At 42.3% G+C, this 26,207-nt stretch overlaps 1 protein-coding gene and 1 long non-coding RNA gene across 2 annotated transcripts in view; one reads left to right on the forward strand and one right to left on the reverse strand.

Moving 5' to 3' along the window:
• LOC308196464 lies at window positions 1–20,350 on the forward strand. The gene is made up of 2 exons (XR_013952226.1): window positions 1–118; window positions 2,619–20,350. It is a non-coding gene; the product is annotated as an uncharacterized lncRNA (long non-coding RNA).
• Window positions 19,752–26,207, reverse strand: part of SYNJ2BP (synaptojanin 2 binding protein) — an 8,526-nt gene continuing 2,070 nt past the window's right edge. The window contains exons 2-4 of the mRNA XM_080595465.1: window positions 23,795–23,931; window positions 22,137–22,232; window positions 19,752–21,263 (exon numbers count right to left, since the gene is read on the reverse strand). Of these exons, the coding sequence (XP_080451591.1) occupies window positions 21,123–21,263; window positions 22,137–22,232; window positions 23,795–23,931 (374 nt within the window). The 3' untranslated portion in view covers window positions 19,752–21,122. The remainder of the gene's footprint in view (window positions 21,264–22,136; window positions 22,233–23,794; window positions 23,932–26,207) is intronic.

The raw sequence follows: 26,207 nt of genomic DNA on the forward strand, positions 1-26,207 counted from the left end.
GATTAGCCAGCTGATAAAATAGCATGCTGGAATTCTCTGGAGCTATCATAGCATCCAAACAACACCAGCAACCTTCTAGCTTTCAGAATTATACACCAAAACCCACATCCAATGAATGGTGAGTGCATCTAGAAGTGCCTTCTGATACGTTTGACTGCTAAGCTCTACTGACCAGCACCACCTATAGGTACCTCCATGCCAACTTTAATCGCCTCATTTCTTTCCTAGTTTTAACCCCTACCACTCGAAATCCTCTGCTAATTTTAAAGAATGAGATATAGATGTAAGCCTAAGCAGAGATGCTAGGTCTCCATCACCCCAGGAGTACCTCATCCCTTGTTCAGTTAAATACAGAGAGTGGGCAGCTCATTCCCTCAGAGCAAAAGAAGACTATGGCCTCATTGCTAGATCCTTAAGTTCATTCATAGGGTTTCTTAACATGTATGGCATTTTACTGATCTACGAGGCTCAGCGATGGGTTTTGTTTAATCCAATATACTCTGTAAGACATATCCTGGGCATTCTAACAAACTGTTGCACATTATCTGTATGAACAAACATACAGATTTGTTCCATGGCTAACCATTAGGCATGGGTGCCCTACTCAGCTGATCCTTTATTTAGTCAAGCCAAAAACCACTGCAGTACCTTCTCAGACAAAACTGTTCACATTTAATAAGAGCATCAAACACTGAAGGAAGATTTGCTGTTAGAGGAAAATCTAGAAGGACTTGGAGATGGAACTAAGTAAATTTGTTTCTCGCTCTTCACACACACAAATTTGAAGAAGCCTGATGTGGCACACCTGACATTATCTGGCTACCAATGTTTTTGAATACTGCTATAACATATGCTGAAATCTGTATCAAAGAAAATCAGCAGTAGTGTCCCATTCCACCCATATTCATTGAGCTCAGTTTGAGGTCTTACTTGGCAATAACAAAGTAATGGAAAGAGTCCACGGCACACAGGCACACTGTGCCAGTGCACAATTTCCACTTTCTGCCTATTTCTGTTTGCATCATGAGTGCAGCCCCAGCTCCAGTCACCATTTTCAGTCTTTCACAAAGGACGGATGTGCTAATCTCCTTCAACTCTAAATACAGGTTAACAGTGCCAAAGCAAAAAGCTGTGTTTGTTTCCACAGTGCTGCAGATAACCAAAGCTTCAGATTAAATACATTTGTTATTAGGAAGGCTGAAGCTACCACAGATGTTCTGGAATTGTATTGGTCAGAAATTGATTATTTGAATGTATTTTTCCCATTACCTACTAACAGTCCTGTAAGATGGAAGTCAGATCAACATCTGAATAGCAAGTAAAAATATGCGAACCCAGCCACCCAAATAGTGGGGAGAAAACAATTCTGTCTAGCAACAGGGATGAAAGAGGTTCAGCTGACAGGTAGGAGAGAGAGGCTGGGAGAGGCACAGAGGCCTCTTCCGAAGTTGATGGAATTCACCGCTGTAAGGACATGTTTCTTACCTTTCACTAACCTCCTGCATCCAACCTGATTTTGAGTTGCTGTTCCCATCCTGCATCCTTGCTAATGGCTCAGTCTTCTCCAGTTCCAGGGGCACAGCTCCCCACTAAACACAGCCAAATGGTTATCTTGTGGTAGCTACTCTCCACACACAAGTACCCTGACTTCCTCCCACCCAGTGAAGAATTGGAGAAGAAGAAGGAAAGGGACAGCAGCAGCCCTGGTTCAGCAGCAGAGCCTTGGTTCCCCTTTCCTGGGGTCATTTTTCCCCTCAGCGGGAGTCGGAAGTTACATGACTTCTTCTGGTAACAGAAACACTAATATCAGTGTCCCAGCAGAGCTGCATTTGCCACCTTCATTTTCCCCCATATCCTTATCTCATGAATGCTGTGAAACACCGCAAAGCACTACTGGTGTGTCAGTAACCGCTCCAACCTCCCCACAGAGATGGCAGCTCCTGACAGGACGACTATCAATAGTCTCTGAATCACTTTGAGATGAATCAGACTGTTAAAATATTTAATAGTCATGCACCAGCTTGGCTGCTTCCTCACCAAGCTCAGACCTTACCAAATTATGAGTAATACTTGCACTGAGCAAGGAACTAACATTTTGAAGAAAACCATCTCCATTTCTCCCTGCTCCTTCCCCCCACTGGCTAATACTGGGGCAACAGTTTTCAGAATGCTGATGAAAATCTTCTGATTAGATGAAATTATATCTTTAAACAAAGGAGAAAAGGGATCATTACAGGAACATTTTCCTAGTTATCTTGCTCTAGTCACACTATACTTTCTGCTCTCCAAAGGATGAGGAGGCTAGGTGGCAGTGCAGGCTAATGGACTAGCTCATTATTATAGGAACTAATGAAGTGAATTTGGTGTTCTTAGCACCTGGATCCATGGCTAGCATAGATTCCTCCAGCCCTCAGTCACTGAAAAACTCCAGGCAACAGGCCTAAGCATATAATTTTGCAAGGTCAGGCCTGGAATTAATAGTCGATAGGAGCCCACTTTTTTGAATTACTGATCAACCTCATACCTTTGCTTGAAGTAACGGAATAAGTACATAAAAATGGCAGTGTTGCTTTGCACATCTATCACAGTTTGCCTGTTCTGCCTGTTCCTTCCTGTAGGAGCCGTGAACACTGAGGCACACACATCCACACCTACAGCCATAACCTAACCAAGACAGCGATATCAACTTGTCTCTGGTAAAAGCCCTGAAACAAAATAAAATAAATAGATAAATATACAAAATATCATCTTTCTTCTTCCTGTGGCTCACTCTGCCTGAGCAGATAGGACTCCGATACTAGCAAGCTCTGTTTCTATTAGGAAAAAATGATGGTATCAGTAAAAGAGTTCTGCAGGCACAGTCCTGCCGGCCCACAGAAACATACATGAGGTCTTGTATACTGCCTGGTGCTCACCCCTACTGTCTCCAGTTATTGTATCTCTCAAAGAGGTTTCATTTATCTTTCTACGTGTCTCAGAAGAAGAATACATGGTGTCTGCTTTGCCCTTACTTGTATCTTTGCACGGCAGTAATCACGGTCACCTTCTAAGATAATAACTCTCATGTATAGAATAACTGCAAGGAAGGATCCCCAGCTCTGAGTTAGGGCGAAGGTGTGACTTTGAAGGACAGGACTTTCTAGAATTAAAGCTACCACACGATCATTACTTAGAAAATGACTCCATATTGAAAAGCAATATACATCCTTATTCTGACCGAGGCAGGGTAAGTACAAGAGAGCATTTGGAAAGACAACAATAGACTGAGCTAACTAAATCCTCCAGCTTCTCAAATCTGACATGGCTACTTGTATAGTGTAATTTTTCTTCCATGCTTTATGATTTACATTTTGGTTGTCATGTGTTGAATCCAAGATTATGACATGCTTTACAATGGTATGAGGGTACTACCCTTCAGTCTGCAGTAGATCTTGTCTAAAGAAGCTGGGTACTAAAATTATGCAATCACCTGCTCTTTCATCTGCTCCAGCAGGAAAAACCTGTGATTCTTGTAGCATGTCACACCTATTATTTGATGACGGGCAGGGAAATGATCTGGTTGCTGGCAAAATTTCTTTTTATTTTTAGATGTGATAAAACAAATGACTGGAAGATAAATCGATTGGGTTGTAAACCAACCAAGTTGAATGGGTAGTCCTTACTGATCTAGAAACTAAAACATGTCAAAGAATCAGTGGAAATCTTCTGCTTCTAGCTTTCCTCTGCAACAGATAAAAGTGTAGTTATAGCACTGCAGCAACACCACCTGTATTCTTCATGAAAATAAAACCTTATGGGATACCAAGACCTAAATGGTAAGTCCTATATCATTTACGGCTCACCATTAAATAAGACAGATGAAATAGGCTGGCAGGCAGTAACAGACCAGCGCAAACCTTTTGTTGGCTGAAATGTGCCAAAGTGACAGATGATAGCTATGCCACCTTAGCACTACTAGCAAAAAGCCTTGGCTCGCAGACGCACCAGCCAGCTAGTGCCTGGGACACACCTCTGTAAGTGGGAAACAATGGAACCTGCAATTAATGCATTTACACCAAGGAGAAATGTTGCTAGCTGGATGAGAAAGCAGAGACACTTCTTCCCGGCGCCAAACCAGCTGAGCTCATCCATGCAAGGCTCTGCTGTGACACAAAGGCACACTCCTGACAATGAAAGCCTACGGAGCGACTAAGCCAAGGGTACAGCCTAAATAGGCAGGCAGAAGAAAAAAAGATACAGTGGGAAGGTGTGCTGGGCTGAACTAGATGGGTGGAGAGTAATGAAGCAGAAGCACATGGCTTGAATTCCTCAGGCCTTCCCAGTCTACTCTGGAATTTGTAATGCTTGGAGGTTCCTCTGAGATGCACGAGACCACCAATTTTAGCACACTAGGATCCAAAGGTTATAGGCCCAACACTTCAAAAATTAGGGAGCGGAGGGCTACATGATGCGTTGGTTCCAACATAAAGCCTGAAGCCAAATGAAGAGTGAAGTCACAGGTGCAGATTTTGACCGTCCCTAAAGGAACCAGGATCACTAGAGTACATCCTGAAAAGGGAATTCTGATGAAATTGAAATTTTTCCGCAATTTTTCCTTAAAGAAGTTTCATTATATTTATATATATATATAATATTAAGTATAAAGGGGTGCATATAATCATATGTACATACAGATTCACATACATATTAAAAAAAAAATCAACTCTAGACAGGAGTTCAGTGCATTATTTTTCTTCTCACTGTGCTACAATCCCCTTACTCTATACCCCAGAAGTCTCCCCAGGGAGAATGGAGAAGAAGGGAATTTGCTTCTTTTGAGAAGACACTGAGAAAGAGAGAGAAATCAATGTTTCCTTAAGAAAGAAAACTGCCTTTTGAATGAAAAAAATAGCTTTTACTAAAAATACGTTGCAGCAGAACAAGTCCTGTCATTATAAAGGAAGGAACTGCTTGCAAAATGGAATCCCAGCAGGCACTCAACCTTTCCCCTTTCCCAGCTTAAAAGCATCCCAGCCTCATCAAGCAGCGAGGCCTCAACAAATCTATCCTTACAAATTTAAGCAGCATAACTCCACCTTTCTCTGCCAAGTCCACACATACACACCCTATCTCTCTCACTCAGAGAGCTGACATGCTAATAAATACAAGGGGGTTAGCTGCATTTTGTATTCCAGGCATACTGCAAAGGGGCTCTTGAGATCTTGCTATGCTGATGGAATTCAGCTTGGCCTTGTTTGCAGCTGTTACTGAGATCCCAAATGGAATCAGATACAGGTCAGGTGTTTTCCATTATCTTGAACTACATTGCTTTCGAAATCTCTGTGCTAATCATATCTCTTGTACATGATATGACAAGAGAGATTCAGATGCCAGATTCTGAAAAAATGTTGGTTTAAAGGAAATTTCTTAAAATCTGCTTAGTGGTATCTCCTGCCTCTGCCACTCAATCAAACTCATTCAGCCCTGAAATACATCCTGATCCCAGCAGCCGGGAGACAGCCAACAATATCCTTCGCATCAGTTCAGCTGTATCTGCCCACATACACCTATAACAACTCAGAACAATCAGAACACCTGAATTTTGAATCTATGAAACTCCTTGCTGGCAATAAGGAGACTTCCACATGAGGCCTTTTAGATATGCACAGGGTGCACTGTGCTCCAGCACAGGAATAACCCCACCTTCCATTCCAACTAAGTTTTCATTTGGGCTGCATCCCCATCTCCCCTTATACTTGCTGCATTACTCACCACTGGCCAAAGAACAGATCGCTTCCCCTGGGACTACAATGGACGAGGGGATCAGTGATTCCCAGGGGAACTAATGAATCCACAGCAGATCTACCTCCATCCACTAAGGACTACTAGGGACATCTTTCTGCAGACACCTGCCACATCTTGAAGCTCCACTTTTCCTTGATATGTGTTTTACTGGAACAGACAAAATACTTTGATAATCTAACCTTTAGACGTACTCAACAAGGGTCACACCCTACCCAGTGCCTGACTTGCTAAGGCCAAGCTACAATGAAACCAGTACATTCACGCTCATTCCCATCAATCCCATCCTTCCACCGTGCCTGGCCCAAAGCATACTTTTTCCTTCATACAGACTCAGACACCAGAGTTACACAGGTCTTAGTGTTATAGCAGTCCGTTTGATACGCACCTTGAGTCCACACTCTTATTGAGTTACGCTAGATGCTCATGTGAAGGGACAAGAAGCAGAGGCTCACCAGGAACAATTCTGTGCCCTGTTTCTGGTGCATATAGTGTATTATCTGGAGAGTGTTCATCTAGAAATGCTGGAAGCTTGATAGAGGTGATGCTATTTTCCATCATCTTCCCATTTTCCCTTTGACTGGCCAACATTCACATGGACACTACCTGGCATGAACAGCATTCACTTTCGAGCTTGCAGGCTGTAACTGTCCCTGCCCCAGGTAAGATGGGACACCGTTCATCTCTGCTCCTCTCTCAAATATCAGTGTCATGGCTGCTGGATTTATCCCAGGAATAAGCTCTGTGTTGGTAGCAGTGAGAGGCTAAAAGAGACCAAGAGATGTGAAAACTCTCCAGGAAACCATATCAGAGCCAGGTCCTCTAGGAAAGCTTTCACCTCTCTCAGAAAAGCCCTGGAAGGTCAGGGGATAAAAGCTTTGCTCAGCCTGAATGATGAAACCTCTTCTGTTTGCTGGAAAAAGGCCAGGCTGGAGCTCTGAGCCCTGACAGGACAAACCCACTCCCACTCAGGTAGGAAGTCGCAGTCAGCAAGAACAGAGGACACAGCCACAAAGGTTTTGCCTTCTGGCAACTCAGTTCTAACCCAGCTCACGCTGTGCCTCCAATCTGCATAGGTGACAGATGTGTTCTGCTTATTGCTTACTACAAGAGAGCCAAAGAGAACGGATTTACTGATCATACCCTCTCAATTCCCCAGTACCAAAGAAAATGCTGTTTACCTAAATGAGGGGGAGGTATTCAACCACACGAGACAGCTGCAGGATGGTGCTCAAGGAACTGATACACTCAATTGAGCAACATACAGTGTATACGTATAACACAGAAGCCTATTTCCTGAATAAGCCATACCTGCCAAGCAAAATATCCTGTTCTAACACATGGTATCTTTGACATTTACCTTCAGTCGTGAGGAGACTTACGATTCACAAGTGCCATAACCATGTATGATTCATCAGCTGTCTCCACAGGACTGAAAAATAAATGTCATATCAGATTGAAACCACCATCCATTTTATAGATGCTTATTAACACGTTATTTAATGTGCCAAGTTTGTTTTGCCTTTCATAGTTGAAAAGTTTCTTTTAGGATTTTTTTTTTTTAATTTTACATTCAGCTCTAAAGCACCTTGCCATAAAACAAATCACACCTTAGAAGTGTTTTCCTGCTCAGAATTCTCACTCTTTGCTTAGCTTTTTAAGGGCAACGTCATTCTCCTAATACATTGAAACTACAGACAGAAGCCCTGCTGACTTCAGGAAGCAAGAGCAGATGCAAAAGACACATGGAGCAGAACAGGCTTTAGAGATAAGAGATGCCAGGAGCAGAATCTAGCAGGGGCCAAAGTGAAGCCCTGAACATAGTGCAGACAGCAGCAGCTGCAGTATTCAGGGATGCCTCAGTGCCAAGAACAGTGCTACAGGTTGTGACCGTAGAAGAGCTGTTTTGTTGACACATACCACCACATAATTTGACACATGCTGAGCTGGCCTTACCCACGACTGCTTACAGTAATCGTGTTTATAGCTTTGGCCCAGAAGGTATTCTTGCATTAAATCCAAAGTCTGTCACCAAACATAGACACAGACACACACTATTGTATCTTGCATACCTAAACATTGACTTTTGAATAGTTCTCAGACAAATGGGTTTTGCAAGTTGTCCATACACAGTACAGGCATGCAGAAGCCCTTATACTTAAGCTGTACCCTTGCAGGGTAAACTTCTACATATAGAGCTGTATGCATGAAAATGGAGACGCAGTAGTTGTCAGCCAGAAGTGACAGACTTCAAATACTATCACTCCTGTTTTAACTTTCATTAAAAGTGACAGGATAAAATGGCTCTCATACAACTGTGATGCTCTGAGAAGGATCCTCTTCCAGTACAGGTATCTCCTTGTAGACAGAAATATTCTAAAGAGGAACTCAGATTATCAAATTAATGCAGTTCTGTTCCACTTAATTAAAACATTGCTGGTAATTAGGGAACCCCGCTGGTTCCCCTTCTCCGTTCTTCCTGATCCTCCCCATCCTTGAAATTCAAATTTGAACTTCCCCGAAGCGTGGAGGGTGTTTCAACTTGGTGTTAATTTCAAACCAGTAGGTGGTTAAAGCCAAGCAACGAAGTTTGGACTGAAATTCCAATCAAAACATCTTTAAAGTTCAGGAGAAAGAGTAGGACTGAGATCTGAGATCAGGAGTTTTCACGTTCATTCAAAGATACTAAGGACATATTCAGCCTTTCACTGCCTTTCAATCACACGAAAAATTAATTTGTCCCATTAGACCTGGTAAAACCTTTCTGTATAATCTAAATCTGGGTCTGCATAAAGATAACAGTTACCAAATATTCTCACCTTATTGGTATATTGATTGTAAAATACTTTTTTGTCCTGTAACTGGGAACAGTCTGGGCTAAGGAAACTCTAAGTAGACAAAGAAAGAATGCACTGAAGCATAATATGGGTACATCACATACAGAGTTTGCAGACTGACGGTCCAACAAAACTTCATTTTGTTCTGGAAATAAAATTAATAAATAAAAAGGAAAGCCATTTTAAAACCGTAGACCATGTTTTCTGCATTTGTATGCATCACATTGTTCAGCGCCAGTAGAAGGTTTAGCATGAGCAATATCTCACCTCATTAAATCCAGCTACCCTGCAAGCCCACATGCACTCTGTGCCACTGCCAGCAATTCTACTGTGATTCTACCACTGCGCCACGCAATTCAGGAGAGACTCCAGCCTGTGTTTCTGCCCGTTAGGAAGACTGCCTGCTGCTTATTTGCCTCCAACCTCCCTGTTGCCATAACTGTTGATTTTGAATGAGGAGAAGAAAACGACAAGGAAAGGAGAGGGCATTTTGTCAATAAAAACTTTTATCTGCCAATTTTCTTAAGTGATCTCCAACTCTGAACAAGACATATGAGTGGAACAACCTGGAATTGAAAGGTACTGTTAGAACAACCCTAATTACTTGGCTCTGTAAAGAAATAACTACCTCTGAAGGATGCACGTATTATTTCCCCAACACTACAGGGTTGCTATTGCTTTATTACATTGTCCACAAGGGCAAAGCACTACCTGTAATTTTGGGAGCTCTTCCCCTTTTTTCACTAAAACGTTATTAGACCACTAATTCCTGAATCCTTTTGACTGTGGCTATCTCTGAATTGCTATACAATTTCAGAGTTTGTTAGATTCACATAAACCCAGTTACAAGTGAAGTCCATGGTGGAGTGGAACAAGAAAGATTCTCTAGCAGAGCTCACCTACATAAGGCAGGCCAGAAGTCTCACTTTAGAACAACTTTTACATTCAGTAGCACATTTCCAGGCACATCAGCACCTGAAGATAGCTCCATGCATCGAAGCTCATCAGGAGTTTAGCTGACATGAAGCTTGATAGCAAAGGTAAGAGCCTATCCCAATCAACATAACACATACCGAAACTAGTAGAAAATCTAGGACTTACTATTTAAGGCAGCTATCTCAAAGAATTCAGCAGCCTCCACTCCTTTCTTGAGCACACATTATTGCCCCTCCAAAAAAAATGCATTTCTGGGGCTGCTCAGGGACTTTAAAAAAAGGGAGTAAGGTGTACATTGCTTTTGTTAGAGGGCTGTATGTACACAGTTGCAGGAGAGCGAGAGAGGAGTCAGGAAAAACAACATGGAAACCAGCACAGAGTAGAAGAAAACCTCACAGAACAAGCAGAGACATGGCTCAGGGAACAATTCGCCAAGGGACCACTAGGGGTGAGATCGGGGCATCTCTTTGAAAGAGACAACACAGACACTGCTTGCTGTAGCAGAAAAGAACTGAGTATTTTTGCGAATTGGAAGGTAACATCAAAGATTCCTATTTTTTCCACAAAGTTCATTACTATAAACTACCCAAAGGGGGTTGGACTGCAAGCATCAGAGGATGAAGCCTGGATGTTGAACTTCCAGGTGATGAAATACACAGGAGAAACATGCAGCCTTATTAAGACCAGCTTCTCTTTCAGGAATTAGAAAACAAGTTTGTTTTACCTAATTTTAAAAGGCTCAGATAGTAATCTGAGCAAGTTAGACCTTGCTCACCTTCTTCATAAATCAGCTGAATAGCTACTGGAAAGCAGAACTCCAAAGACACCCCTGCAGGATTACAGTGCAAACTTAAAAACAACCTCTATTACAATTCCTTGATTGTATCAAACAAAACAGTAAACAGTAGAGAACTAGTGACCAGCTTCTATTTTTGGAAGGCTCCTTATGGTTAAGTAATAATTATTGTTTAAGCTTTAAGAATTAAAACTTGACCATTCTGACCTATGATTAAGAGCAGGAAAATAACAATTAAAAAATAATTCCTCTCAGTAAGGAAAGGTCAACAGCAGGATACATCAAATTCCAGTACTTGGATGTATTTTGTTTAAAATACATGCTAGTGAACTGGTAGAGAAGACAAAGTGATACGATATCAGTATTTCAAGTGATACCACTACATAGAAAAGCAGATTTTATACGGAAAGATGATATCTTTTATTTGACTAATGGATACAGATGGTAGAAAACAGTCAGCAGCTCAGCATGCTAACTATCCTCAGACCCACCTGTCTGTTCTTAATTCCATTAGCCAACCAAATAAAAGGATACTAACATTTCCCTACAAAACTTGCCGTACTGGTATTTGTATATAAACATGGTTATGACAGTACTAACAACATCAGTATTTAGGAGAAGGATTTCCAGAGGCATGTTGATGTTTCAGAACACAAGGTAATCACACAATCATCTAGGTTGGAAGAGACCTCCAAGATCATCTAGTCCAACCTCTGACCTAGCACTAGTAAGTCCTCCACTAAACCATATCACTAAGCTCTACCATAGACTTTTATAAAGAAGACCATCTCCTCAACACCTCCTGTGGAGTCCATCTGAAATAGCCAATACTGGTTCCAGTCTGTCTGGAACTAGAACTTGGGACTGGAAAGATCTCTAAAGCAACCCAGAGCAGCAGCAACTCTACCCCTCGTTACTTGCATGATATGCACTCTACCTGGATGATTGCTGACTCTTCTCACATAGGCTTTTTAATAGCACTTTGTAACAAGAAGACTTTACCCAAGAAGTGCCTCAACTACCACATTTGTTTTGGCAGTAATAGAAGAAATATTCAGGGTTCAAAACAGGAATTCACCCCTTAGCAGAAAAACAAATTCTCCGCTGATGTACCTCACTGCGAGATGAATTCCCGCAGCTCAGTAATTCAGTTCATTTCTTTATTAAGCAACCAGTCAAGTTGCAATTCAGTAAAGAAAAGCACAGCAAGAAGTGATAATTGGGACTTAAAAATACACTCAGCTGTTACTGCATGCAAGCTCAAAATACAAAAATCACTTAGCAGGTTTTCTAGTTAATGGCTTAATTTTCCCTTCTGTTAAGCCTCTAGTCTAGCAGAAAGTATCACTTAGCTAGTTCAACCGCTAGGTCTCCCTGTCGGGAAATTGTTGTTCAAATATCCAAGAGGTTTGAATAAACTTCCCCATTAACTTTCAGAATGCACAAAAAAGCTTTGTGTTGATAATAGCAAGGGTTATAATCGAGAGCCATTTGCAAAGCTGGGTATATTCCTTCTGCAGCTTTTCTACTAGCTAAGTTTTTTTTTCCATTCCAGACAAAAATTTACTCCTCTAAGGTCGTAAAAGCAGAGTTTCATGAAAGGGGCAATTAAGGTTGTTTGTCTTGTCTTCAGAGTAGGAATTTGGCTTCAGAAGACATCAAAAGCTCTAGATCTTCAAGGTAGGTTTTTATAGCCTGTGCTACCAATGGGCAAAAGAGCACCTAAATATACTTGACATTGATGACTCTTCTGAGGATTCAGTATTTAAGGAGTGCTATTGTAGCCGGATTTGTGTGGACTTCTGTGTGACAGTTGTGCCTTCCCCTGAGCTCCCATAAGCATCTGATGTACCTTTTGCAACAGCTGACCAGAGGCAAAGTTATCTCTGTGCAGGTCCCTTCCATTCAGTATTGGGGCAGGGCTTCAACAGAAGCTCTGGAAGTCAAAAAAGAGCAAGGAGTCGAATAAAGACCAGAGCCATAGAATATAGCTGGTGTCTATGAATTATTGCTTAGACAGCTGTGGCATTGTCCACTTAGATAAGCTTTTCAAAGTCTCCACTCTGAACAAACACTTGGTCTGGCCATGTTTATTTGAATTTGTATGACATTTGGACCTAGTTCCCTAGTCTGAGCTTGTCCCTCCAATGACAAAGTTCATTATCGTCCTGAAAGAAGCACAATCAATGCAGCCTCTTCTAAACAGAGGTGAACTGCAGCTTAGACAATGAAAGAAGTGAAAGGCAGGAAGAACATCCTCTCTCTTCAATACAGATTACTTCACTGCCAGGTGGAGTTTCCTCCTGCTATGAATGTATAACCAGTCCTTTATGCCAGTTTGCAAAGCTGAAGATATGCTGGTAACATATTAAAGCTCTCCATCCTTCTCTTCCTGCTCTTTTAGGCTATTTCAACAATCAACATGTACCCTCTTAGCCAGGGGAAAACAATGCAGCCAGTCACTAATTCTGGCAGAGAACATCTTGCTGGACACCCTCTCCATAGTCCTGTGTACAAGCAGCTGTGAACAAGTAGCTATGAGCCCTGAGCTCTTGAACAGTCTGTGTTGTTAAAGTCTGGGGATAAACACACAGGCCCCTAAATGATAAGCCTAAACCATACTAACAACTGCTTGAGGAGTTCCTTCATCAATAACAGCTATTAGCACATCTGAGTCTGACTCATCTCTTTCACCATCTGCGACAACATCTCATTTGCATTAATCCCTCATTCTTCCTTGCTCCACGGTCTTAGCATTCATGCTTCCTAACTTGGAGGAACATTTTTCTAACTCTTCTCCATTTCACATCACAAACAAACAAACAAAAACCACAACCTATCAAATGCATTTAGATTAGCCACTGGTCATAACCAGGAACACTGCACTGATTTGATACTGCCATCTTGGGTCGCAAGGAAATGGGAATGGCTAATGAATCACTAACACTCAGTAATTAGATATCTTAACAGGCAGGCAGTGATTGTATGGATGGGAAACTGCTGCAGGTACACAGTATTACGTCAGTTTTTCAGCCCTACTCTACTACATGCTTCTAAGTAGATTCAGATGAAGGTGTATCCAGTGCCATCGTGAAAACTCTGTGGGCTAAACCAAACAAATACTTTACATTTGAAATAATTCATCAGGGCAATTGTTAAATGACAGAAATATGCCATTACTGGTGGTTTTGCAGAACAAGCTTCCTGTTTCAAACACCTGAGTTTTAATCCATAAGGGAGAAGTACAGAATAACTTTAAATGGCGAATCAAGCAATTCAAATCCCTCTCTGAATCAGACTCTCAAGGAGACAGCTTTGGGACACGATAGGACTTTCCCCCTGCTAACCCATCCCTGTCCCATTGGTGATAATTACCTCTCTGCCTTGCAGCAAGGGCAAATAGAGATCTCTTCTCCACAGGGGAAAACCACTTTTCTCTCTCAAGTTGTCTAACTGGTTAACACAATAAAGCTAAACTCAGAGAAGATGCATCAGCCTGTATTTAGCCTCAAGTTTCCAATTCATGCTTGAAAAAGTTCTTGTGTCTCCCCAGCGTATGGAGGAGCTGATGACAGGCAGAAAACTTTCAGAATTAGGCAAAGAAATGTGGCATCTGTTTTGCTAAAGGCCCAGCAAAAAAGCAAAGTATTTTAGGCACTGAAAACACGCTAGAAGGCCATAGCAAAGAAAAGTTTTAGAGAACAGTTTCCACTTTGGTGCCCTAAAATAGATCTGTGTTTGACAAGCACGAGATACAACTCTCTGCCACCTTCCTCCTTCCAGCTCCCCCCACTCCCAGCAGAAGTGTGGCAGGAACAGAGACTTAATGACGCTTTTCTTTTGACGAAGCATCCCCTGTTGTTAAGCTCTGCATCAGAAATGGCTGCCCCTACTAAAGGGCAGCGTACAATCTCACCTCTAAAATGCTAAATATCACTAACGTCAGAACCAATTTCAGTCAGTTCAAGCAGCTGAGAGCAAATCCCTTTAACTTTAACCACTTCAAAATCAAGGGCACATTGACTTTATGCAAAAACTAAACCCGCACGTTGGGAAAGCAGGACCTGCTTCTCAAAGAAGCAGCACAGCTAGTTACAAGGCACTGACCCAGCCACAGGCGAACAGTGCAACAAGGTGGCCCAAACCTGGCCCCTTAGCAGTAGTGGTTGAGTCCTCAGGGTTGGATGCCTCTCTCCCTCTCCAGCCGATCATTTGTCATTGGTGCCTTTCACATCTAGGCCACATCTCCATACTGCAGCGTTCACCTTGAGCAACGTGAATACCTATTCTGATGCCTGCATTTAAAATAGCAATTAGAGAGAGAGAAGTATCAAAGAAAAGTGGTGTCCCCGAAGGGAGCATTTTGACTTTTTTTTTCTTTTTTACCACAGCCACAGAAGTCCCTGTGCTGGTTGTGTTTGTTTTTATTTTCAGCTTCATACAACAACTTCAGAACCGTGTGCTCTCATTCAGCTGATCAGTGCTTTTACATCCTCTGTTTGGGATTTTTAGAAGTATTTATACACCACAAACAAATTCAGTAGCCAAAATAGGACAGACTAGCACTTCAAGGAGAGATTAATTAAGGCTTGCCGAGCAGGCAGAACTTGCATATGGAATGGGAAGGTTTTTTTCTTCCTCATCCCAGCACATCTAAACGTTCACGCAAGAATGTCTCAAGACCTGTGTCAACCTCTGAGTGAAATGCAGCGGAGCCCATAATCCACCACACTGTATAATTTCAGTAGAGATTCAAACACTCCCTTTTAATTACAACTAGAAGAAAGTTAACAGATTGATCAGATTCCTTGAAACTGTCTGCGCAACACTTCCTCGGCATTTTACAACTAACTGGCAAAGCTGGTATCACTGCTAGGAAAAAAGACAACATCAAACAAGAAAAACGAGGGCTCAAGACCGAAGTTTGTTTGCAGAGCTGTGCTCTGCAAGCGCCAGGCTGGCAGACAAACCGGCTTTTTGTGGCACTTCTGCTGCCGTTCAGCCACGTGGCAGGGGACAGCTTGGCTGGGCCTCAGAAGCCCCGTGTCATGCCGATGCCCTCCCTGCTTCTTTCTGCGAGACCTCTGCGCCCTTTCTGGCCTTACTTTCTACTGATTTCTGCTCCCTGCCCGTACTGCCCCGACAGAGCCAGGATCAGGTGAATACTTCCCTTGCATAAGAGCACTTTGCAGCCCACAGGATTATCTTTGCCATTAGTGTGTGACCAGCGCGCCTTCTGTGGATCAGTGCACAGGAGTCTGGGGCAGAGCACAAGCAGAGCTGCATAAAGCAGAAACCTTTCCAAAGTCTATTATTTACACGGTAGGAGGAGAAAAATATCCATGTAATCATGGATTACTACTCACCTTTTGTAATTAAATCTTTGAACAATATTCCCAAACTCTGTATCACACTTGCTGTATTTAGAAAAAAGGGAGAAGTGAAAGAAGCCCTAAAAGCTACAACTCTTATCCCCTTTCCTTCCATGTTTCATCATTTCAGTGATTTTGACCTTTATTAAAACATGCTGAGAAGCAACAGATGCAAAACACCCATCTGGGTAACTGTGAACCCACTATTTCATGGTGTTGCATTTAGACTTCTATACAGTCTAAGTATTTAAGTGAGACACTTAGCAAATATTTTACCTGTTAACTGAGTGATTTCTTTCATACAGTCTTCAGTTCCACCTGGGAATCCTCATGCTAACAACATTTAACATCAGACTGCCAGTATCTTAATCATTCTAAATTAAAAAACAGATTAAAAATACAAAGTAAGAAGTTTACTCCTACACTAATAATGTGTAATAACCACAGAATCACCTAATTTAGATTATTTCCAATTTAACAGTTCAATGTCCTTCAATTAATGTCAGCAATATACCTTGGAAACCATCTATCAACCCTAAATTTTAAGTGTTTCAAAGAGACAGAGCGTCCAGTCTATTTGCATTGGTGTTATTAACATCCAGAGTACTTCTAGTGGTTCATCAAGTGCTTGTTACTAGTTAGAATTAAAGTAGGTGAAGCAAGCAGCTGTGTCAAAGATGAAAAAGCTGCATGGCTTATAGCTTACACTGCCACTTCTCCATTCCCAGAAAACACTGTTTAAATTAAACAGCTCTGACTGGTCCCCAACTTCCCCCACCCCAAGGAGTCCTCTTGAGCCAGGTTCAGCCGTCACTTCTTTTAAATCCCATTTCCTTTTCTTTAAGAGAACTCTTCCCTCCCACACTCACTATGAATAAGAATAAACAGGTTTTCTTCGGCCCTTCTTTTCTCAGTCTGCTCAAAGCCTCTCCCAAACACTCTTCCAAGAGATGGTGTTGTCGTGGCATCACCACAGGTCCTCAGTGACATTCCCAAAACTCGAATCCAGCCATTATTGCTGCAGAGAGTGGAGTACCCTGCTTAAAATACTGATACTCTGCAAGAACTTGTAGCATCCACAGAAGCCCAGGGCTCAGTCCCGAGCTGCTCAGAGGCTGTTACTGCTCTCACTGTACAGCCTCAGCTACATCAGACGAGAGCCTGCTCACGCCCAGCGTTCTGGGGATCTGTCCTCCAACACCTGACACACCAGTCAGCTGTGTGACAGCCCTCGTTCTAAGTGCCACCAGCCATTTCCAAAAGGGAGAGAAAAGGAAAGGAGTGAGTAACAGCAAGTCTGACAGTTAGTTCAGAGCACAAGTCAAAATCTGCTAGTGCATCTGACAGAGCTTCTACCCACCTAAAGGGACATCGCTGAATTAACAAGTACCGGTATTTGCTGACACAAAGCAAAAGCAGCAATTTTTCTAAGACAATTGCTTTTGTGTCATGGCAAAAGATGCAAGACAGGCACAAATGTTAGGCTGCTGAGAGGTGATGGAGAGGGACGAGAGGGAAGAGAACTTTACCAAAGGGAAGCGTGGCTGGAAGACCTGCGCATGGAGTGAGAAAGCAGAAACAACACCCATCGACAGAGGTTTTACTTTGCACACAAACAAGAGCACAAAAGCTTGGTGCCAATCACCACGTGGCAACTTGAATAATTATCCTGCTTACTTAGGAAATTTAGTCTCCTAAAGGAAAAGCACTGGCCTAGGAAAGTTGGTTTTAGCAGCCAGCAGATAGACACAGCTCTCTCTGCAGTGAAGTTCACTACAATCAGTTACAACTGCAGCAGCAAGGACAAAAGCTCTCGAATTTGAGAAGGAAAGCCAAGTTTCAAGTCCACACAGCACTGCTCTTCATTTAAACCAGTGCACACTCTCATGGGTCTGTCTTCGAGGAAGCTTTGAAAGGCAGGGAGGCTCCCTCAGCTGCATGCGGGGTGGCAGAACAGAGCTCCTAAGGGGAAGCATACTGAGAAGGCAGCATGGGTGCAGCATCCTTCTGCCTAAAGCTAGTCCTGGGGAAAGGACAAGGGACAAGGGCACAGTTCAGGTCCTCCTTCAGATCTCTCCATGTAAATGTTCCCTTGAGACCACAGCCTGTGGGACACAATTCCACTACTAAGTTACTTGCTCTAGAAAGGGTGCAGAAAGCCTCAGCAAGCAGTCCAAGAGAGAAAATATAGTGAGAATCTTAAAGAGCTCACTTGGCTTCACTTCTTAAAAATCGTATGTGAGAGGTAAGGCAATTACAACACACAGATCCCCTCACAGGGAGAACCCATCACTTGTTAGAGGCCTCTTTAATCTAGCACAGACCAACCTAACAAACCAGTTGCTGGAACCTAAAGGCAAACTGAAACTAAGGCACCTTTCCCTCCCACACACTTCCTTTTAGTTTATTTTAATTAAAAAGCGCCAGAAGTTGTGCATCTCCCTATCTTCAAATCACGTCTGGCTGCTCTTTCTCACTGTTACGCCTAAATCAAACACACGTTCCTAGCACGTACAGTTCAGGAAACTTGCTGAGACAGAAATGCCTGGAACATACAGGAAGTCAAGTTAGATGGATTTGTCTTTAAACCGTGGATATGAAAATGCAGGCCTCAGCAGGTCAATAAGTTCACAATAAGTTGCGGGAATGGATGAGAATGAGAGGGAAACATGGGGATTTAGCAGTTTCAGCTGTCGTAAGCACTAATGGCAAATAAGTTCTTAAAAGAAACCTTACAAATTATACAGTTAGGATGCTTTTATGTTTGGCTTCAAGATTTCAACTTTTTTTTCCCCAAACCCACAGGATTATCTTGTAACAAAAGCTAAAATTCTCTCTAAATATTTACACGTACTCACTGTCCTCATTACCTTTTTTTTTTTAATTCACTTTTTTGATAATGACAGAAGATTCATATACAGTGTTCAGGCTAAAGATACAACTCAATGCTACAGAAACTGAGTGGAGGAGATGACTTTGGAAAACAGAGAAAGTTTAGGTGACTCAGCCCAGCTGCTAAGAGAAAGAAATGCAACCCTCAGCTCACAGGAGTGCGTGGGGTTGTAACCTCCTGAGGGTTACACTGGTTGGTTTAAATTCTGCATAAGAACAACTATGCTGATTTCCTGAAAAGTCACCAAGTTAATGCCATGGTATTAAAGTTATTCAAATAACTGTGAAAAAGAAATCCAAAGGAATAGCATGCACCACAAAGGCCTTTTCCTGCTCAGTAAGCCAAATGAAGTGTCTGGGCATTGGATATAATCCTCCCCCCATCATTTAATAAACTGCCTGCAAAACAGATGGCAATCATGCCTGAACAGCATCAAAATCCCAAAGCTGGAAAAAAAGTTTTCTCTGCTTACTTCAATGGGAAAAGAGTAAAAATAACTACCTCTTTCTATAATTCCTCATCTTCCCTAGCCTGTTCCACACACTCCACTCTTGCAGAGAACCTAGACTCAGTCAAGGGCTAACAAGAGAAGATTTGTACCAGACAGACCTTTTCTTGCTGTATCTTTATTCTGATGGCTGCAACACAGCAGCATCAAGCTGTAGCCATCCACCTTACTACAGGTGCGTGCTCTACATGGACACCCCAGCCAAAGGTTCAGAGCAGGCCACAGACAAGCGAGCTGCTTCATGTTGCACCTGCAAAATTCAGCCTGAACAGCCGCCCTTATGCGATCAGACGTAGCTGGTTTGCAGGCCAAAGCAAGTCACTGCACGCATCGGCACAGGCCATCCAATGCCAAAATATGATCACCAAACCTCAAGTCTGTCCCTGAAGTTCCTCCTGTTTTCTCCTCTCTTTACACCAGAGCAGCTGATAAGCCAAAGCAAGATTTCGGGTGGCCTGAGTGCTCTGAAACGCTGTGATTTACGAACACCACGTGTAACAGCCTAACACTTCTATCTCCTGCGGATGGCAGGAATACAGCCCTGAGCAAACACACAACTTCAAATGCATCAACAATGTCCTGCTAAAATAACAAAGAACAGAGAAAAGTAAAGCACTGAGACACCAGATTTTCTTTGTTTGAATACATATATTGCATATGTGATTTTTTTTTTTGGCATCTTACAGACCAGACCATGCAATGTGCTTTTCTTTTACAAAAACAACAAAAAATACATTCTTTCTTGGAGACAAGAGAAACAGGTCTTACCCCACAGAGTTCGGGTCAGCTGGGGTATTTGAAGCCATTCGAATCACAGTGAGGAGATGAGGCCCTGCACATAAATCCAGCAACACGCTTTCCAGAGTAAGGATCTGCCCCTTCAGACCATGCATTCTCTAAGCCCTACCCTGCCTTAACGCCTGCCAGCCTATCTCCTGAACATCGCATCAGTCTTCACAAACAAGCAATAGCCAGGACAATCCCAGACTGCTCTCAGCTCTCCCTCTTTTAATCTTCATAAGATTTTCTGACTGCAGAAAGCAAGTTAGCTACAGAAGACTTTCTAAAACATTTCCCCCACAAAAAACAACCCGTAACAGAGACCTTTCACCTGAAAGATGCAGACTTCACCCAGCTTGATGGATGGAAGGGCTAGTGCTTCATTACTACTTTAAAGACTCTTCTGCAGCTTCAGCGTGACCAAATCTCTTGCCATTACTTATCCCTGTGATGCAGTTGTCTGCCCATTTCTCTCTGCTATGCTGGCATTTCGTGGAAATCATCCTCTTATAACTCTTACTCAAGAATGAGCAGCCATTCTGACAATCAGAGTCTTTTTCTAGCAGCGGGCTATCTTCTACCTTTCTAGAACTGGTAGGATACCTCACCAATACTGCATAGTAGTGTTAAATCAGCAGCTACAGTGATGATTTTACCTGTGAAACCACAGATTAGATTTTATACATTGTTCTTAAGGCATTTATTTAGTACAACCAAAAAAAATCAACAAAGAAAAATAATATACCCTCTTCATTGCTTCTCTTTATTCGTGGTTTAGGTAGGGATCATTACTTTCAAGAAAAATTCAGTGGGAACAAGGCAAAGCCTTTAGTAAAAGTTTGTGATTTAAAACCACCCAACCCACCCCCCTAACCTCTTTATAAAGAGTCACATCTTAAAACATGGAATAGATGAGCATGTTTGAAAGTTCATGGTGCAAAAAAGAGTGGGATGGCTAAAAACTTCTCAGACTAGTTTAAAAAGAAACAAAACACCAGCCATCCCACTCTATACGTGAACACAGCCATCTCCCTTTCCCTGTTCGTCTCTGCTTCCATCCACCCTGCAACAAAATCAGTATATAAAGAACACCAGCAGCAGCTTTATGATAGACAATGATCCTTTTTGGCATCAGTCTGTGATAAGATCGTTAATTCTCTATCTTTAAATTACATCATAGCTGTGTAAAATACGCAGTGATATCCAAAGCGTGAACTCTTCACATCCGCTGTCGATACCTCAGCAAGATCCAGACTGCTGCCGCAGCGAGCGCCAGGCCTGGCACCAGAACGGCTGCTAGAGGAAGCCCACCTGAGTCTCCATCACCTCGATGACCCACGGGGCCATTCTGTGGCTGCAACTACAAGGAAGAAAAAAGTATTTGTGTCAGAGAGCCCACTGCAGCCCCGGCTGTGTGTCAGGACCAAGGGGTTCTGTAAGGACATGCAAGATGGTTCCCCCAGCTCCCTGAGCGCTCACCCACAGGAGGGGCAGAACAGCTTTGGGTAGACTGAGCTTCACTACAGGGATGTCAGTGATTCCCTGTTTTTCTCACCTGCCCTGTGCAAGGGTCCAGAATTTTATTAATTTATTAATTTTATTAATTTCTCCTTTATTAACGGAGTAGAAAAGGGGCCTCAGCCCACCTCTCTCGACCAGCAGGCTCCAGGCTGATCAGCATTTCCTTTGTCAGCTTCAGTGCTAGCCAGGGATGTTGAACTTACAACAGGGGATTAAGGATTCCTCTCTTTCTGTATACAAAACAGTGCCAAGATATTTAAACTGCAGCAGCAAACGTTCCTTTTTGCTGGGCTACATACACATCTCAGCACTAACGGGAGCGATGACCTCTAACACAACAGGGGAGTTTTGACTCTAGGAAGATTTTGGCATCTGAAAGAAAACTGGAGAACTTGAGATTTTGCCTTTGCAGACAAACCTCTGCCTCTGAGAGAGGAGATCCGTGAGAAAACACACTACACTCCAGCAAACAAAGACCCAGGGACTCCTCCAACCTCACCAATTCACTGGTACTCTTATAATCAAGTAATGCAAGGCACGAACACAGCCGTCATCAACTAGAAGAGGCCATTGTTCAAATCCTTTACATACATAATTTACACTGAGCACCTGGACATTGTATTTTTTCTGCCTCATAAAATAGAGAGCTATCAATCATGGAAACCAGTCTAAACTGAGCCAGGAATAACCCTAAGAAACAGGTTAAACGTACCCTGCGCTGAATTTTCAGAGACACATCATAGCCTGCATTTCTGAACAGTTCCACAGCATCCATGTGCCGCAAATCCTTCAAGTCTCTGCCATTGATCTAGCAAAAAAAAAAAAAAAAAAAAAAAAAGGAAAAGGAGAACCAGTTGCTGAAGGGCAAAAGCAAATTTTCAGTGATGCAGGCTAATATAGGAAGGATAGGAGATAAAAATCTCTTTAACAAAATTCTGCCTTGGGGCATGACACCACGGTTAGCAACATCCATATCCATCCATTCATATTATAGATGAGTTTTTATGTTGAGAGGTAACAGGAGAAACTTCAAATCAAAAAACAGAGGTATTGAAAAAAAAAACACTACCTAGGAGCAAAAACAGACTGTAAGAAGACAGTTGTGTCAACAGCAGCTTTTTATGTTGATGCCTTACTGGAAACAAATCAAAGGTGTAACTGTGACAGGTAATGAAAATATAGGAGCAGCTATGGCAAAATTATTATTACAGTTAAATGAGTATATTTCCCACACTGTATCCTCTATTGGCGTACCTTTGAAATCTTCCTTCTCTTTGAAAGAGTGTTGTAAACATAAATTTAAAAGCATATTGATGTTAAAAAAATAAAAAAGACTTACATGCATATTTGCATCCACTTTGAAGTGTTAGAATTTTTCTTCATTTCAAATAATAATTTCTCATGGCAGAAGGTTTTACGGCCTCCTTGATTTCATTCACTAACTAATGATACTCAACCTAATTTTTCTTACTGTTTCATCACCATTACCCCTAATTGTATCCCCTGAGATCATATCCAGTTCCTCCTGTCTTGTGACACTCAGACTTCCTGAACACATGTATGTAACTATTAAACTGTCAAGAAAAGATAGTATAATATTCGGCAGTTGAATTTAATATAATTTTACGCAGTAATAGGCTTTGATAGCATAAGGCACTCGATTTCTTTATAGAGGCTAAAAAGATTACATGTGGAATGTAATAAGCAAGTATAAAATAAAATTAAAGAATATTAAAGTAGCATGTATCACACTAGGAGAGGCTACTTCTTCACTCATCACTTGTTAAAGCATCTTGTCTTGTATGATTGTCAAAAGTCTGAAGAACCAGGGGAACTGAATCTCAGTCACTTTAAAACATTTTTTCTAAAAGGAGAAGCAGTCTGCATTATTCCTGATGAGTTGCAATGAAGAGTTTTATGGAGCAGAAGTGTTACAGCCTAAAAATCCTCCTGAGCAAAAGGATCGGTAATCACTGACTACCGGTCAAAAAAGGGAAGCTTGGAGGTGGAAGATCAATTCCTGTATTTACATGTGGGTAAATGATGATCCACTGTGAGCAAGAGAAGGCCTGATGAATTCGAAAACCTCAGGGAGGCAAGTCACGGAGGAAATGCAAGTGCTGCACCAAGAAGCACTTCTGAGAACACCTCGAGAAGGCAGAAGAGATGGGCCCATGAGTAGAGGCACTCATCTCCCTGGTGCTCAAAGCTCTCCCCAAATTCCCAAGAGAGCTCCTCCATAGCTCAGCATCAAGTAATTGCATTCACCACATCCTTCTCTGTGCACTCTGATGGCAAACCTGCATCTCATATCGCATCACTGAACACAGCACTTCAAGATCGCACGGGGTGACAGAAGAAAGGGCTTACCGCTAAAATTTTATCTCCTTCTTGTAATCGGCCATCAAGGTAAGCTGCCCCATCCTTTTTGATCCGGCTGACATAGATGCTGCTGTCATTGGAAACGTACTGCTGATCTGTCCCACCAACAATGTTGAAGCCAAGCCCTAGGGTAAGCCAAAGAGAAAGCTGATGAGAAAATGCTCAGAGCTTCAAACATTCGTGCTGCTGTTGGGGACTGCACCCTCCCATGCTCTCCTGTTTGCTCCACCATGCTGAAGCTCACAGCACACAAATCTGCATCACCCTTCCCAACCATCACTGCCTAAAAAGTAAAATTTCTCAGGGAACTAGTCTTTAAAGCAGAGGAGAGACCCTGAGTGCCTGAGGGGGCAGATGCTTCACTCCATAAAGCTTCTGGGAGCTGTTTTTAGGTGAGTGTTCGGAAGTACTGAGAAGCATGCCATCATTTCCAAGATGCCAACACAACCCACAGCAGGAATACGCCTCTTCAGCACAGGATGAAAGTAAACGAAAGCACTCTGCATTTCACAGGAGGCTACGGTAAACCATTACCTTTGAGAAAAAAAGGAATCGTGCCTCACGAGTTTCACGAGCTGAGAATCACAGCTAGGAAAGGCAAGGAGCATTAGGCCCTGTCTAGAGGTGAGGAAACAGGCAAGAGGAGCTCAGGGCCACCTACTGCTCCGGAGGCTCCGTGTCTACCCGTGAGGAGCTGGAACTGGCAACCTTTGCCTCCAAGAGTAAAGTAAGATCAGTCAAACACAGCTAGTTCAAATTTTATGCACTTTGTTCTCTTTCAGGAATTCAAAACACGACAGAAAATGAAGACAAAGTTCCTGGATTTCATACAAAACAAAAAGAAATACATATGCATTAAATAGAACTGATGTCCACATTTTTGTTATGTTTTGTATTGTTCTTTAAAGTAACCCTTGATTACAGACCTCTAGCTGGAACCAGCAGCTGGATTAAAGCACAGTTAAGGATTAATACTTGTGGTTCCATCAAAATCCAGAAGAACAATCTGAATGCAAACCCTGGAAAACCACAGGTTACAAGAGTACGTTGCGTACTGCACATGCCGCTAAGCTTCTCTGTCAGTAATATGCGATGGGAAGGATTCCCCAAGAAGAGGCTGGCAGTGAAAAAAAAAAAAAGAAAAGTCAAGAAAAAAAAATCAGGTATATAAATAAAGTAAATCGACAGAGAGAAAATAATTGACATATACCAGTCACACAAAACCTATTGTCAGCCAGGCTGATTTATTTTTCCTCTCTCTCCCCCTCACTCTCACAAAGTTGGGACTAGAAACTCTGGGAAGCAGAGCTACAAAGGAAAGAGTATAAACACCTTGTGCCTGCTGGGAAGCAGCATTTTTAATTATTACTGGGGACCAAAGGATATAGGAGATGAGTCATGGTATTTTGAGTGTGCATCTACAGTTGGGAAGTGGAGAAATATTAACAGCATTCTTGCCACACCTGACTTATTTTTTTTTTTTCCTCTCCTCTCCTCTTCTCTTCCCTCCCCTTCCTGGCAGCTTCAGATTAATGAGGAAGACGATGGGAGGAGCAGCAGACTGAAGAAACGCTGGCTTTTCAGCTGGACTAATACCTATTCCAAGGAACGCTTGTGCACAATAACCCACCTTTGATAGGAATTAAAAAAAATTCAAAACATCCACAAACCTAAAAATGATTTGCCATAAACCTTCGGGGGAAGCAATACTACAGAAAATTAGTTTTAATCAATATTTATTACAAAGCCAGAAAGAAGGAATCCAAGTTTCAGGGTACATTGACTGTCTATCTGTTTTTGTGTGTGTATATACTTATATATATAAACACAATATAAGATGAACAAGTATACATTTTGCAAGTTTTCACCTATGATTAGAAAAATAACCTAAAGTTATCATCAGCAGAAGCCCTGTGAAGCAGGAACAGATCTTTGCGAGACAGGAGCTCACGCTAGACCGAGTTAAGTACCTGCAGGACTTGCCGCTGGGCTTTTTCACCCTGTCTTTCCTTTCCAGCACTTAAGCTTCCAGTCTGGCTAAAAATATCTTCCCCATCATTCCTTCAACTCTTCTGCTATTCTCCTCCCTCCAACTCATAGAGCCGCAGTAAGGGACAGAGCATAACCAGGAGACAGAGATGAAGGGGAAGGAGAGAGCACAGGGCATTAAGTCCCTTGTCCACAGGGGACAGAAGTGCAAGGAGAGAGCTGTAAAAGCATGCCCAGGCCTAGCTTCTGGCCCTCCCATGCCTCGCCTCCTTTACCCACCTGAAACGTAAAAAGTCCCTCTAAGAACATTCAAAAAAAAAATAGGATTTACAGAATTAGCAAAAGAGATACTGAATAATACAAACCCCAAGTTTAATCTACAAGGTTATTTAGTTTTTCATACAACCACATT

This window comes from Anser brachyrhynchus (assembly GCF_964034855.1).
Source record: "Anser brachyrhynchus genome assembly, chromosome: 5".
Lineage (NCBI taxonomy): Eukaryota > Metazoa > Chordata > Aves > Anseriformes > Anatidae > Anser > Anser brachyrhynchus.